General features: G+C 37.4%; 3 protein-coding genes across 5 annotated transcripts; 2 read left to right on the forward strand and 1 right to left on the reverse strand.

Moving 5' to 3' along the window:
• The first annotated feature begins 594 nt into the window (after positions 1-594).
• Positions 595-6,452, forward strand: LOC113355533 (protein STICHEL-like). Of its 2 annotated transcripts, none has more exons than XM_026598410.1 (7): positions 595-906; positions 1,232-3,436; positions 3,635-3,854; positions 4,056-4,547; positions 4,837-5,593; positions 6,105-6,189; positions 6,275-6,452. In XM_026598410.1, the coding sequence occupies exons 2-7, from the start codon at positions 1,439-1,441 to the stop codon at positions 6,356-6,358; spliced, it is 3,636 nt and encodes a 1,211-aa protein (XP_026454195.1). In that variant the 5' UTR covers positions 595-906; positions 1,232-1,438; the 3' UTR covers positions 6,359-6,452. The 2 variants fall into 2 exon arrangements, with proteins under 2 accessions (XP_026454195.1, XP_026454196.1); XM_026598411.1 differs by having other exon boundaries at positions 6,278-6,445.
• A 1,042-nt stretch (positions 6,453-7,494) lies between these two features.
• Positions 7,495-8,907, forward strand: LOC113355535 (putative clathrin assembly protein At1g33340). The gene has a single exon (XM_026598412.1). The coding sequence runs from the start codon at positions 7,539-7,541 to the stop codon at positions 8,640-8,642; it is 1,104 nt and encodes a 367-aa protein (XP_026454197.1). The 5' UTR covers positions 7,495-7,538; the 3' UTR covers positions 8,643-8,907.
• A 138-nt stretch (positions 8,908-9,045) lies between these two features.
• On the reverse strand, positions 9,046-11,888 carry LOC113355536 (peptide chain release factor 1-like). Of its 2 annotated transcripts, none has more exons than XM_026598414.1 (7): positions 11,395-11,888; positions 11,219-11,294; positions 10,799-10,929; positions 10,622-10,692; positions 10,299-10,380; positions 9,399-9,470; positions 9,046-9,302 (listed from the first exon to the last, which is right to left on the reverse strand). In XM_026598414.1, the coding sequence occupies exons 1-6, from the start codon at positions 11,845-11,847 to the stop codon at positions 9,450-9,452; spliced, it is 834 nt and encodes a 277-aa protein (XP_026454199.1). In that variant the 5' UTR covers positions 11,848-11,888; the 3' UTR covers positions 9,046-9,302; positions 9,399-9,449. The 2 variants fall into 2 exon arrangements, with proteins under 2 accessions (XP_026454199.1, XP_026454198.1); XM_026598413.1 differs by having other exon boundaries at positions 9,046-9,307.
• Between the last annotated feature and the right edge of the window lie 657 nt (positions 11,889-12,545).

Genomic DNA, 12,545 nt, shown 5'->3' on the forward strand with positions numbered 1-12,545 from the left:
ATCCATCTATTTTCAAGAAAGCTCTCCTCTCCGTGCAGAATCTTGCGGGTACATTCATATGTTGAAGTACGTCATCGAGAAGGGGTAGTTGTGGAAGGAGATGCCCAAGTGATAATGAGCCTTATCTAGCTGAGATCCGCAAACTGGTAAAAGGGTTTTAATTTTCAATTTATCAGTAGTAGTAGTAATGTAGTTACATACAATCTAGCAACCTATGCTCGAATCAACCATGTTAGTGAGAACTGATTGCTTTCTCCTCTCTTGCATTCTGGTTGCGTCTGTAGCTGATATATCCCCTAATTAGTTTTCTTTCCTTTATCGCGTTTGTCCTTCCCCTCTGCAAAAAAAAACAAAATAAAATAAAATAAAATAAAAAACTATCACCTATCCCCAGTCTCCATACAAGGTCGGAGGCGTGGACCATTAAGAAGAGGTCCGGTGGGATGTGTTTATTCAGGTTGTCATGCCCCTGTTACATCTGCAAAAAAAAAAAAAAAATATATATATATATATCTTAAACCCCGTGCCCCAACAATGTGTACTTCTTTTTAAACAAGGCATGAGATGTTGAAAATCTTAGGTGTAATAAATTAATTAGATACTCTTACCATACTTTACAGAATCTCAGCGTATTTGGAGGGAGAATTTGATTATATTCAGACACAAAAACAGCAGCAGCAGCAGCACAGACTCTAAAGAAAACCAAAATGAAACCCTAGAAAAAACTACTACTTTTTCAGATCTTTCAAAGATCTTTTCTTTTTTCATTCTCTACTACATCCTGCAAAACCCATTTACCCCCATTTCATTATTCAATCCATTCGTCTTCTTCTTGTTGTTGTAGCAGCAGCAGCAGCAGGCTTGGTATTGTTCTAGAAGACCACAAAAGGAGACAGATTTTACAAGGTAGAACCTCCCCCCCTTTTTTTTTTCTTCAATAGCTTCATTCTTTATTTTTTCAATTAGCAATGTTTTAATGTGAAATACTGAATCTTGAATTAGCCCCATTTTCATTGTCAATGCTGATTTTATAGTGTGATTACAAGAATGAAAAAACATTTAGATTTGACTATTAGATGTTTGTCTCTGGGTTGTTCATAATATCCCACACTGAAAATTTTGATTTTTTTGGGATCTTTTGTTGTTGGATGGATATGATTACTGTTTGCTCATATCCTGTTGAGTTTTTCTGGTCACTACATAATGTACTGTTGGTGATATTTCGTTGCAGGTTCTGTATGTTAATTTTTGTCTTGAGATCGAGGCGTCCTTAAGAATTATAATTTTGGTTTTGAGGTTTACGGAAAGGTAGAATTTAAGAGGCTATTGAAACAATAATCTGTAGGTGTAATGTATGAGTAAATTGAGGTGTTTGGGTAAGCATAGAATTGGATTTGCACAGTGACTAGATCAGTCTTCTAAGCTTTTTGAGGGGAAAATGTCGACGGTTAGTGTTGAACCAAGTGAGCTTCACTGGAAGAAGGAACTTGTTTCTCTTCGTAAAGCAGCAAGGATTTTGCGTGACCCTGAGACTAGTTGTTCATTGAGGTCTCCTTCGAGTTCTAGATCTTCATTTGTAGCTTCTAGAGAGAAGTGGGTTAAAGGAGCCCCAGGAAACTCTAGTCGTCTAAGCTCTGGAGGGTATCCTGAGGTTGGGTCTCATTTATCTTTGCAACGCGATGAAACTCCTAAAATGGTATCGTTATACAATTGGAGGTTTCCAACTAGCAATTTGAATGAAGGAAGGGTGAAGTTAGATGGGAAAGATATGTTGTCAGAGTCTGAAAGTGTAAATGATAGCCTGAACAATACTCATGATGAAGATTCCAAGAGTGAGACATATCTTGACAATCCTCGAATGCTTTTTAAAGTTAGAGAGTCAAACCTGATGAAACCGATGAAACAAACAGCAACCAAGTTCAAGAGGAGGTCGGCAATTTCAAGGAAGCACAATTTCAGAAACATGAAGCCTCTGAAGCGTCCAACCGTGTCCTTAGAGAAAGAGCATGCACCTATTGAGCATTCTGAAGACACGGAATATTGCAACTCCGAGGACCTACAAAGTTCAGAATGTGACTTGCATCGAGAAAGTACATATAGTTCAAGATCTGCATCTCCATTGCTGTCTAAGTATGACATTTTCTCCAACACCCCAAAGCACTTACGAAATACAAAGAAAGTGGAATCTTCTGTTTCCTGTACACCTATATCAACCAGTTCTCCCAATAGATATGGACAGCGAAATCCTAGTACAGTTGGATCTTGGGATGGAACATCAGCTTCAGCGGATGTGGATTTAGACCCCTTAGATTTACCAGCGAACCAAGGATGTTGCTATTGGTCAAGGTCACCTAAACACAGGAGCGTTGGAAGTTTCCAGTCTCCTTCACTTTCCGAAACTTTAAGGAGAAAAGGAAGTAGCATTCTCTGTGGAAGCCGAACGGTGTACCATAAGCATCACTCGTCTAAGTCAAACAAGCATAAGCTTGTCTCAAAGTCTGCCAAAGGTCTGCAGTTGTTGACTTACAGTTGTGACGGCAGAGGAACATCATCTATATATACGGAGGAAAGTGATGGGGATCTTTCAACTAACTTTGAGGAGCTTGGCTTAGAGGCCTTGAGCCGGTTGGATGGAAGGAGATGGTCATTACATCGTAGAAGCCTTGAAGGTTTGGAGGATGTAGCTCCAGAAGGAAACAAAGAGAGCAAGCCGGACCATTTTAAAAGCTTGAGTGAAAAGTATAGACCGACGTCTTTTCATGATTTAATTGGGCAGAAGATTGTGGTGCAGTCACTAACTAATTCAATTTCAAGAGGAAGAATTGCTCCAGTGTATCTTTTCCATGGACCTAAGGGAACAGGAAAAACATCTGCAGCGAGGATATTCGCTGCTTCTTTGAATTGCTTGGCTACTGAAGAAACTAAGCCATGTGGAATCTGTATGGGATGCACTGAGTTCCTATCTGGAAAAGGTAGGGACCTAAGAGAAGTGGTGGCCACCAATAAGAAAGCTATAGATCGAGTTAGGTACTTGATGAAAACTCTAATAATGGCTCCACCGTCGCATTTTGCACATTACATAGTCTTTATTGTGGAGGAGTGTCACTTGTTACCTCCCAAAGCATGGTCTTCACTTCTAAAGTTTCTTGAAGAACCACCAGCACATGTTGTTTTCATATTTATAACAACTGATGCTGAAAATGTTCCACGCACACTACTTTCCCGGTGTCAGAAATTCCTCTTTAACAAGATCAAAGATGCTGATATTTCAACTAGGTTGGAGAAGCTATGTGCAAAGGAGAACCTTGAATTTGAGTCAGATGCTCTGGATCTGATCACCTTGAATGCAGATGGTTCACTTCGTGATGCAGAAACTATTCTCGAACAGTTGAGTTTGCTTGGGAAAAGAATTGATACGTTTCTAGTAAATGAACTTGTAAGTTTGCTCATCCATTCCGACTTTTTATCCGGTACATTTTATCTACTGATTCTACTCTGTGGCAGAAAAGAGGATCTGTATACATTTAATCTACTCTACGGCAGAAAAGAAGATCTGTATAAAATAGCTTTTTTGCTCGTCTTGGCCTAACTTTTAATCACTAGAATACTTAAATTTGGCATGATTTGTTCATAGGTTGGCGTAGTATCAGATGATAAATTACTTGATCTGTTGGAGTTGGCAATGTCATCAGAAACGGCTGAAACAGTGAGGAGAGCGAGACAATTGATGGATTCAGGTGTTGATCCGATGTCTTTGACGTCTCAATTAGCAGGCCTTATTATGGATATAATTGCTGGAACTTACTGTATGGTGGACTCAAAAGGCAGTGGTTCATTCTTTGGTGGGCGAAGTTGTAAGTACAAAACTCTCTATTTAGTTATTTGCGAACTACTTTAAGAAACCTAGTTAGTACAAACAAAAACAATTAGTCACTAGATCATTTTCTACATCGCATGGGTATTTGTTTGAGGTTATCATTTCAATTTTGGTTGGTCCTTCTGTCTGTTCTCTTTTTTCATTTTTAATTATTTAATTTTTGGGGTGGGAATTTCAGTGACTGAAGCAGAAGTAGAAAGATTAAAGCAATCTCTGAAGCTTCTATCAGATGCTGAAAAGCAGCTCAGGGTTTCTAGTGAGCGGCAGACCTGGTTCACAGCTGCCTTACTGCAACTAGGTTCTGTCCCATCTCAAGATCTTTCTCATTCAAGCAGTTGTGGAAGACAGAGCTCTAAGTCGACAGAGGAAGCACAAACAAGCACTTCGAGAGAATTTTCTGTCCATAGAAAGAAGTGTGATCATCTACAGAAATGTACATCTTCTTCAACTTCATTGTCTAAAACAGTTGATGGTTATTCGACCGTGTCCTGTAATCAGCTCTTCGAAGGAGATACATCTGCTACCTCTCACAATAGCAGTGTCTTCAGATATATAAGGTCAGACAAGTTGGATGATATCTGGGAGAGATGTATAGATAAATGCCACGCAAACACTTTGAGACAGCTGCTTCGCGAGCATGCAAAGCTTGTATCAATCTCTAAAATCAAAGGTAATACCTACTTGTTTGCTTGGGTTTAGTTTGCATATATTGTCTACTTTACGTGTTTCCGTTAACTCAAATGAAACTATCCTTCAGAATTAATAGTACTGAACTTCAGAAAATTGTGCCTCTAAGAATTGCTTTTGTTTTTGTGATTAACTGGAGGACAACGATTTGTAAGATGTTAAGGATTTCAAAAGTTGATATTTTCTAGTAACTGGTAGCTAAATGCTGATTACTGTCCATACCGAAATGGTCCTCTCTCTGCAGTCTAATCTAAGAGATATTCTCTATGTAGGTCTCATGATTGCTTCAATCCAGTTTAACGACGAAGATATCAAATCCAGAGCTGAGGGGTTTTTAAGTAGTATTACAAATTCAATAGAAGTTGTTTTGAGACACAGTGTGGAAGTTAAAATAGGACTATTGGCAGAAGGGGAGGCTTCCATAAACACAGGGAAACCCCTCAGTTTAGCGAAGTCTTCAATGGCATTGGAGGAGACTGAAGCAAACAAGATGAGGACAGAAGAAAGGAATGTTTGGTACAAAGGAAATGGTCATTCACATCCAGACCTGTTACGGGAACTAGATTTATTATCAAAAGAGTTTTCTAATGGTTCGGAAAGTAATCTTCCAAGTAGAGTTCTAGAACAGATTAGACACTCTTCGTTTCAGGAAGACGGGAACCCTCGAAGACATTACATGAAAGAAAGGAAGCAAGATACAACACCACAAAGAGCAGAAAACATTATTCAAGAGAGGAGGATGGACAGTGCATACTTAAAGACTGCCGAGCGGGGAAATACTGAATCATTTAGTAGGTTGAAACCAGAGAAGAATCAAATACTCCCGGAAGATGGCATCAGTGGCCATCATCAGGCAGTTAAAGTAGCAGTAGGGATATCTTCCCAAGATTGGGACACCGAGCTGAATCATGAACTTAATGGTGGAAGGCATTTCCTGAAGGAACAAGTTGGTCAAAGGTTTGATCGTTGGCCCATGTCTCCAAGCTTATTGCATGATAGCATTCTTAGCAAGTCAAAGAAAGATAACCTGTAAGTCGCTCTCTCGCTAATTATCCTGCACTTGTCTATTGTTTTCTTTAGAATAACATGCATTTTGGTTAGCATTGATCTGCGCTAGAAAGTTAAAAACCTCTCTCAATTTAGATGGTGAAATACTGGAGTAAATTTGAAATGGGCGGTTCAAATATTAAGAAAGTCTACTGTCTTTTTGGTACTACTGAATCTCTGCGACTCTTAAGTGAGTTTCATGCTAGCTTTCTTTCTAGGTTACATACATCTCTTCGCCGAAACAAATTTGAATTTTATCTATGATACCAAAATTACTGAAACATTCTAACTTTAGATAAAAAAATTGGCAATAGATTGCATGAGAAAGTTGTATGAGTGCTATGTATTTGTACTCCCAAATTCCTAGTTTTGGGAATGTTGTATATCGAAGAATCATCCTAAGCATGGGTTCAGTGTCCATATTTTGCAGATAAAATTAGAAAAGATACACCATATTTGTTACTCATATGTGCTATCTCGATCTCTGTTTTAGGGGATATGAATCAGGCAGCAGTGCTGGCGGTTGCAATGCGTTTCGTTGCTGGAAAACAAGGAGACATCACAACAGGCGCAGTGAGGTATATTTTCTATGTTCAATTTCACATAACAGAATTCTGCTTAGACAACAATAAAATAATCACTGTTACAATTTTGTATCTAAAGCAGTCCAAGCCGGGAAGGGCAAATCGTTCACAAGAGGCTGCATCATTTCGAATGAACCTGAAGGAAAGCAGATTAAGAAGATGAAAGTCATGGTGTTTATAGTCAGAATTTTATCTGTATATTATGTTTAGCATCAAACCATTCTTTAGAGATAAAAAGGAAAACAGAAGTTTTGCAACTTTTGTTATTACTTGTAGCATTGTTGCGTAACTAAATTCTTTTGTTAATGAAATGGATAAATGAAGTGAACTTCTGTTGAATTCCTGTTTTTCTGTAAAGAAAAATGATTTGGCCAAATCCCTCCCATCCCCAGTGCAAGTAGGATTCGAACTCCAGACCATTTCGTACCTGAATTTACGTAATGATTACTAATAGAAGCTAGTTGAATTAAAGAAACACAATTAGCAAAAGCAAAAACTTTAGCCACTCTTATGAGTCAAATCAAATCAAAGTAAACCCTGAGAGTAGTGTGTTGTGAATGTGAGAACATTATGTGTATATCTTTCAAAGTGATGGGGATATATACATAAATATTGATAGAGAATGAGGAGAGAAAAAAAGAAAGAAAAAAAGAACCATGTTCTTTAAGAATGAGGTTCCATCTCCACAAACAACTAACACACACAAATATATGTTGTTGTTTAATAGGGTTGACTATTGGAATATTTTCATTTTTATAAATCCCAAAGTAGTAAAGTGCCGAGAGTACTCTTTTAGCTCTTTTTAATTACCCTACTTGTGCTGCAAACCTCCTGTGAGCAATTGTCTTGGTTGTTCACATTCCCTGCAAGCAATTGCCTCGGATGTGCACCGAGGAGTTGGTCATTTCATGTACGCATCTTTATAATTTATTTATGCATATTTTCACAAAATTTTCATAAATTCTGTTCTTATTCGTTGCTCGCCTTTTCTAGGATGAGATTTTTTTTCCGTCGGTTGCTCCTATTTTTAATTCTGGTTCTGGTGCCCACAAGATGCAAGAAGAATGAAAAAATTGACAAAGAACTTCAATCCCCGTACACTGATTTGATTAATAAAACAAATATTTCTTCAACTATTATGGACTTTAAATCTTTTAGTCACTCCCTTTAGAGAGAAAAAACAAACACAATTACCTTATTTTAATCAAAGATTTGATTCTTGAAACACAAACCATCTCGCCCTTTCATACACACTGTTGCCATAATATATAATACTCCCACTCCCTTGATTTGCAGACATGTTTGGATTAAGCAAGAATCAATCATCATCATCATCATCATATATGATGGATGTACAAAGCAAACTCAGATTAGTTCTTGGGTCAGTAAAAGATCAAGCATCAATAAGCAAAGCCATGATATACAGAAAAGATGGTTATTTATCAGACATAGAAATCGCTATTTTACGTGCAACAAGCCATGATGAACACCCTATTGATGATAAACAGCTTCATGAAATCCTTTTCCTTGTATCAAACTCATCTCCGTCTTCCATATCAATCCCATACCTTTCTCAGAAAATATCGAATCGTCTCCGTAAAACCAAGAATCATTTTGTTGCACTCAAAATGCTTTTGTTGGTACACCGTCTGCTCCGTGGTGGTGATCGTAAGTTTGAACAAGGTTTTCGAAAATCTCATCTCAATGGGCATCTTGAAATCTTAAGCCAACACCACCACCACCACAACCACCACCACCACCACCTCAACCATTATTATTTCCTACATAACTATGCAAGTTTTATAGAAGAAAGAATGAGCTGGTTCATGAACCAAGCTGGCAAGCTTGAACCGCAATATGATAAGATCACAACGGAGATTCGTCTCTGCGGATTGCCCAAGCTTCAACTCTTTCTTGATCAGGTACTAAATTGCTCTTCAGTACTAGATATCATATCTCCTTCTGACAGTCTTACTCGAGCTGCCCTGCATAATATACTAAAGGAGACTTCGCAAGTTTATAACAACTTCTGTGATGAAGTTGCAATTCTTGCGAATTCGTTTTTCGATCTCAAGGATCATGCGGTACAAGTTCAAGCTCTTAAGTTACTTAAGAAAGCTTGTCGACAGAGTAGTGAACTATCAGATTTCTTCCAGAAGTATAATAGAGTCGTAGGTAGTACTAGCATGAAACTGGCATTGAAGTTTCCAACTACTAAAATTATCACAATTGATCATGTATTGGTCATGGAACAATATGTAAATGACAACAACATGGGAGAAGTAAGTAGTTCCGTTTCGATTGTAGACGACGATAAATCGGTTGCGAGTCGTGAAGACTCTGAAGTTCCGGAGGAGTTAACCATTGGTACATCTTCCACCACTTTTTTATTTTCTTGTAAATTAGAGACACGAATAAGTACAGAATGGGTATTGTTTGATGATTAGAACTAATTGATTACCTTCAGTACATGCATGGATGAACGATTGATGATCATGTTTTACTTTTACCCCCTTTCATTCGTTGTTTTTTCGCCGCCGGAAACCGGAGGAATTAGGAAAATCGTCATGAATTGCCTTGAAGAAACCCCCATGGTGTTCTCTTAAGTACATTATCAATCCCTGTTTACTTTGGACTGTTTTCTACCAATAAAATTTTCTCCTGACACTGATGAGATTTTCTACCATAAAGTTGTCTCGGAACACTGATGAGATTTTGCCAAACATAGCCAAGCTAATTTCAGTACCGAATGTAACCCAGCCTAAAGATCCCAGCACATATATCGGAGTCTTAGCATCAGAATGCACAGACACAAATATGCAGGTTTAGAGGGAAGATTGATGAAATGAATGAACCTATAATTTGTTTTTGTATTACATTTAGTCATGAACCCGGATCATCGGTTATAATCATAGTTCGTCTTTGAACTGGTATCATGAGAATGAATTGTCCCACATAAGGGGCTCTTTACAAAAAAGTACAGGGTTTGTACTTTCAATTAGTGTGCCAAACAATACAAAGATGGAACAAAAGCATATCTTTCAATTTCATTCACTGTTCACAGCTTTTATGGCACCACAGTAAAATGCAATTTTCTCATTGAAACCCTGCACTGGAAAGAAAGAATCTCCATCACATGAGTAATGATACAAGGATATTTCATATACATGTAAGAAATTCATATGGAATGTTGAGCATAAAACCTCGACTGGATTGACTGACATAGACGTCATTGCAACAGTCATGTATCTATCTTATTTAAGAGGCTTCATACCCTGCGTAGAAACCCATAAAATAGCATCAAGTAAGAGTCGTGCATCCAATGGTTCTACAAAATAGAAATGGAGAAAGATACAAGCGCCGTGGTGTAAATCCTGGCGGCTAAGTTACAGAGATAAGGGAGATAAAGTTCACAGTGGACAGGATTTTACAAACTCAACTGAACATCTCAAATTCAACCTAACTTATGTTTAAAATTCGTCTAAGGACAAATGTGAGAAGTGATGGCTCTTTATAAAGTCAAAACTGATGAGAGAGAAATGAGGATCTCCTAGATGGCGGGTGAGAAATCTGATATTAAAGGAGCTTTCAGAACATATGGAGCTCAAAACCTCAGACTTCAAGGTAGATAAATCACAAGCAAACCAAATTTAGGAGTAAGTACAACTCATTCCTCGACAACAATACCATACGTTAAAAGTAACAGAGTTCTCAAGGTAAAATAGGTGGTTCAGAAAACAAGACCTTCTGCATAAGAATTTGGGATCCAAAGGAACTTAACTTAGAAATTTAGAGAGATTTTCAGACGATAAAAGAAGTATCAAGTTTAAGGGTGGAGCAACCAAAACTAGGTTGCATCGTTGGCTGGGAATTTTTTTCCAAGGGATTGAGGCTTCAAGGTCATCATGAGAATGCAATATGATCTAGGCGACCATGGCTGCAGTCAACCAAGTTTTACTGACATCTGTGAGTTTACATCAGATTTTCACAATCGAGGCACTCCTTGATGCTAGGATTCCCGAAGCATTATATGAAAAATTGCATACTAGATCTAAAAATCATCTTATCTCAAATTATAAGAACTCAATTAACGCATCACCTACCTTAGTTGCCCTGAACTCATTAACAGCTAGTCTGAGAGAATCATCTGATAATATCAGCCGAGATAGACCTCCGGTAGTTAGCCTACAATATCAAATAAAAAGACACACATTATTGAGTTTGATGGTTATGTAAAGAGAAACCAAACAATTGAGTTTGATGGTTATGTAAAGAGAAACCAAACAATTGAGTTTGATGGTTATGTAAGAGAAACCAAACAATTGAGTTTGATGGTTATGTAAAGAGAAACCAAACAATCAAAGCTGTAAACAGTTGTAGTCAATACGGTATATGAAAAGTAGGATAAATAATTTCAGAGTGATACCCCAGTAACTTGGCTGCATCTGCTACAGAACCATCAACAGCATATATTACATCCAACAAAGCCCGCATTCCCTAGAGAAGATGGATTTTTGAAAGCACTTCAAACAGAAACCCAACTAAACATTTTGGCACTTTACAACAATACAAAAAGATGGAATCATAAAAGTGTAAAACATACCGAAGCAAACTTTGGATTGTTATGCCCGATTTGAGGACCTGTATCTGAACCTCTAATCGACGACTTCTTTGGAAGAATCTGAAGAAGTTCTGGAGGAGGTTTATAATCCTCAAGGTCTAACGTGTTCCTGACTAGTTCAAAAAAAGAAGAAGAAAAACATGCATTCCATCAGCAAACACTCCAATTGTTATAAACCTAAGCCTAGTAGAGCGGCATCCTAGAAGAAGAAAAAAAAAACTCATAAATCTATCTATTACAAACAATGGAATCTTCATTCATAACCATATACTGCAACAAAGTGACACATGAAGAACCTAAAGAACCCGTTACACTACTTAACAGATATCATAGTATAATACATCTAACATTCTTTACTCACTCCCAGCATTTGAAATACTGATAGCCAAGTGCAAAATGAACCTTTAAGAGCTAAAAGCGTGCGGAGACGAGACAACGCTGATGCACGATTCTTATGTTGAGAACGATCCTCAGCAGCCTGTAAAACATTACCCAAACAATAACAATACTTTTAGTACAATCAAAAAAGTGAGAATTCAATGAATTTTTCTTCAATTGTTGATTCATCAATCACTCACCTGGGCAATGATGCCAGTAGGTAGATGTTTGAGTCTAACAGCAGATTCACGCTTATTACGATGTTGTCCTCCAGGACCAGAAGATTTAAAAGTATCCATTTCACACTGATTCATAAGTTGTTCATCAGATAATTCAAGAAAATCTGTGTTGCCATCACTGTTGTTACCACTTGAAGAATAAACTTTGATTTGCAATCGTTTTTGCTGCTGAGAAGAAATACGATTATGATTACTTGAATACAGTATTGATCCTCCTCCTCCTCCTCCTATTCTTATTAACCTAGGAATGGGAGGTTCACAATGTTGAAATTGTGTCTGTGAATGAAGCACCAAGTAAGAAAACATTCTCTTTGAATTTGAAGAAGAAGAAGAAGCCATAGATGATGTAATAGTTGGATAATGATGATGATGATGGAATACCCATTTCAGTAAGGACAAAGATTGAGCAGCCATTACACAGATTGATAGAAATTTCAGTGAAATCCTCCTCGTCTCCCCCGTTAAACCTAAGTTGAAATTGACCTCCATTTAGCTCATTTTCACTATTTACACAGTCTAACAGACCCAACCGGGCCCGGTGGTAACCTAGCCAAACCGGGCCTGTTGCCACTGTGTGCCGTAAATTTTACTCAGTTGATAAAGTTATTCTCACATTTATAAAATCTTGATACTATTTTCCTAATATAATATCCAAAATATTTATGAATTTGGAGCTAATTTGTTGGCGGTTTGTTCGTCTTAAAGTGTTTTACATTCCTACCAAGAATGAACAAAACTAAGAAGTGTAGCACTAGTATATTCCACTTTTAAAATCGAAAGCTGAAAATTAACGGTTAAAATTAGATATGATAAATGGTGAGGCATGATATTTTAGAATGCACTAATTTTTGTTGAGAATGCAGAATAATGTAAGAGGAACACGTTACTACAAAACTAATTTCAACTTTGTTATTGTCTGGGTATTATCAAGAATATGATGTCAAAGTTGTGAGATAATGCGAAAATAACCATTTCGATGGATCATCTATCAGGGATGTATCACTGATGGTTTTGGAAGGCATCTATATCTTGGGTGTGTTTCAAGTGCAAAATTCGTGGACCAATGGTATGAACATTTTTTTTTCTTATTTTAAAAAATAGATATTCTAGTT

Source organism: Papaver somniferum, chromosome 3 (assembly GCF_003573695.1).
Source record: "Papaver somniferum cultivar HN1 chromosome 3, ASM357369v1, whole genome shotgun sequence".
NCBI lineage: Eukaryota > Viridiplantae > Streptophyta > Magnoliopsida > Ranunculales > Papaveraceae > Papaver > Papaver somniferum.

Coding starts and splice junctions, on each gene's coding strand:
- LOC113355535 (XM_026598412.1), top strand. CDS start 7,539: ATGATGGATGTACAAAGCAAACTCAGATTAGTTCTTGGGTCAGTAAAA.
- LOC113355533 (XM_026598410.1), top strand. CDS start 1,439: ATGTCGACGGTTAGTGTTGAACCAAGTGAGCTTCACTGGAAGAAGGAA. Junction 3,855..4,055: donor ATTCTTTGGTGGGCGAAGTT/GTAAGTACAAAA, acceptor TGGGAATTTCAG/TGACTGAAGCAGAAGTAGAA. Junction 5,594..6,104: donor AAGTCAAAGAAAGATAACCT/GTAAGTCGCTCT, acceptor TCTCTGTTTTAG/GGGATATGAATCAGGCAGCA.
- LOC113355536 (XM_026598414.1), bottom strand. CDS start 11,847: ATGGCTGCTCAATCTTTGTCCTTACTGAAATGGGTATTCCATCATCAT. Junction 11,295..11,394: donor CTACTGGCATCATTGCCCAG/GTGAGTGATTGA, acceptor AATGTTTTACAG/GCTGCTGAGGATCGTTCTCA. Junction 10,930..11,218: donor CACGCTTTTAGCTCTTAAAG/GTTCATTTTGCA, acceptor TTTTTGAACTAG/TCAGGAACACGTTAGACCTT.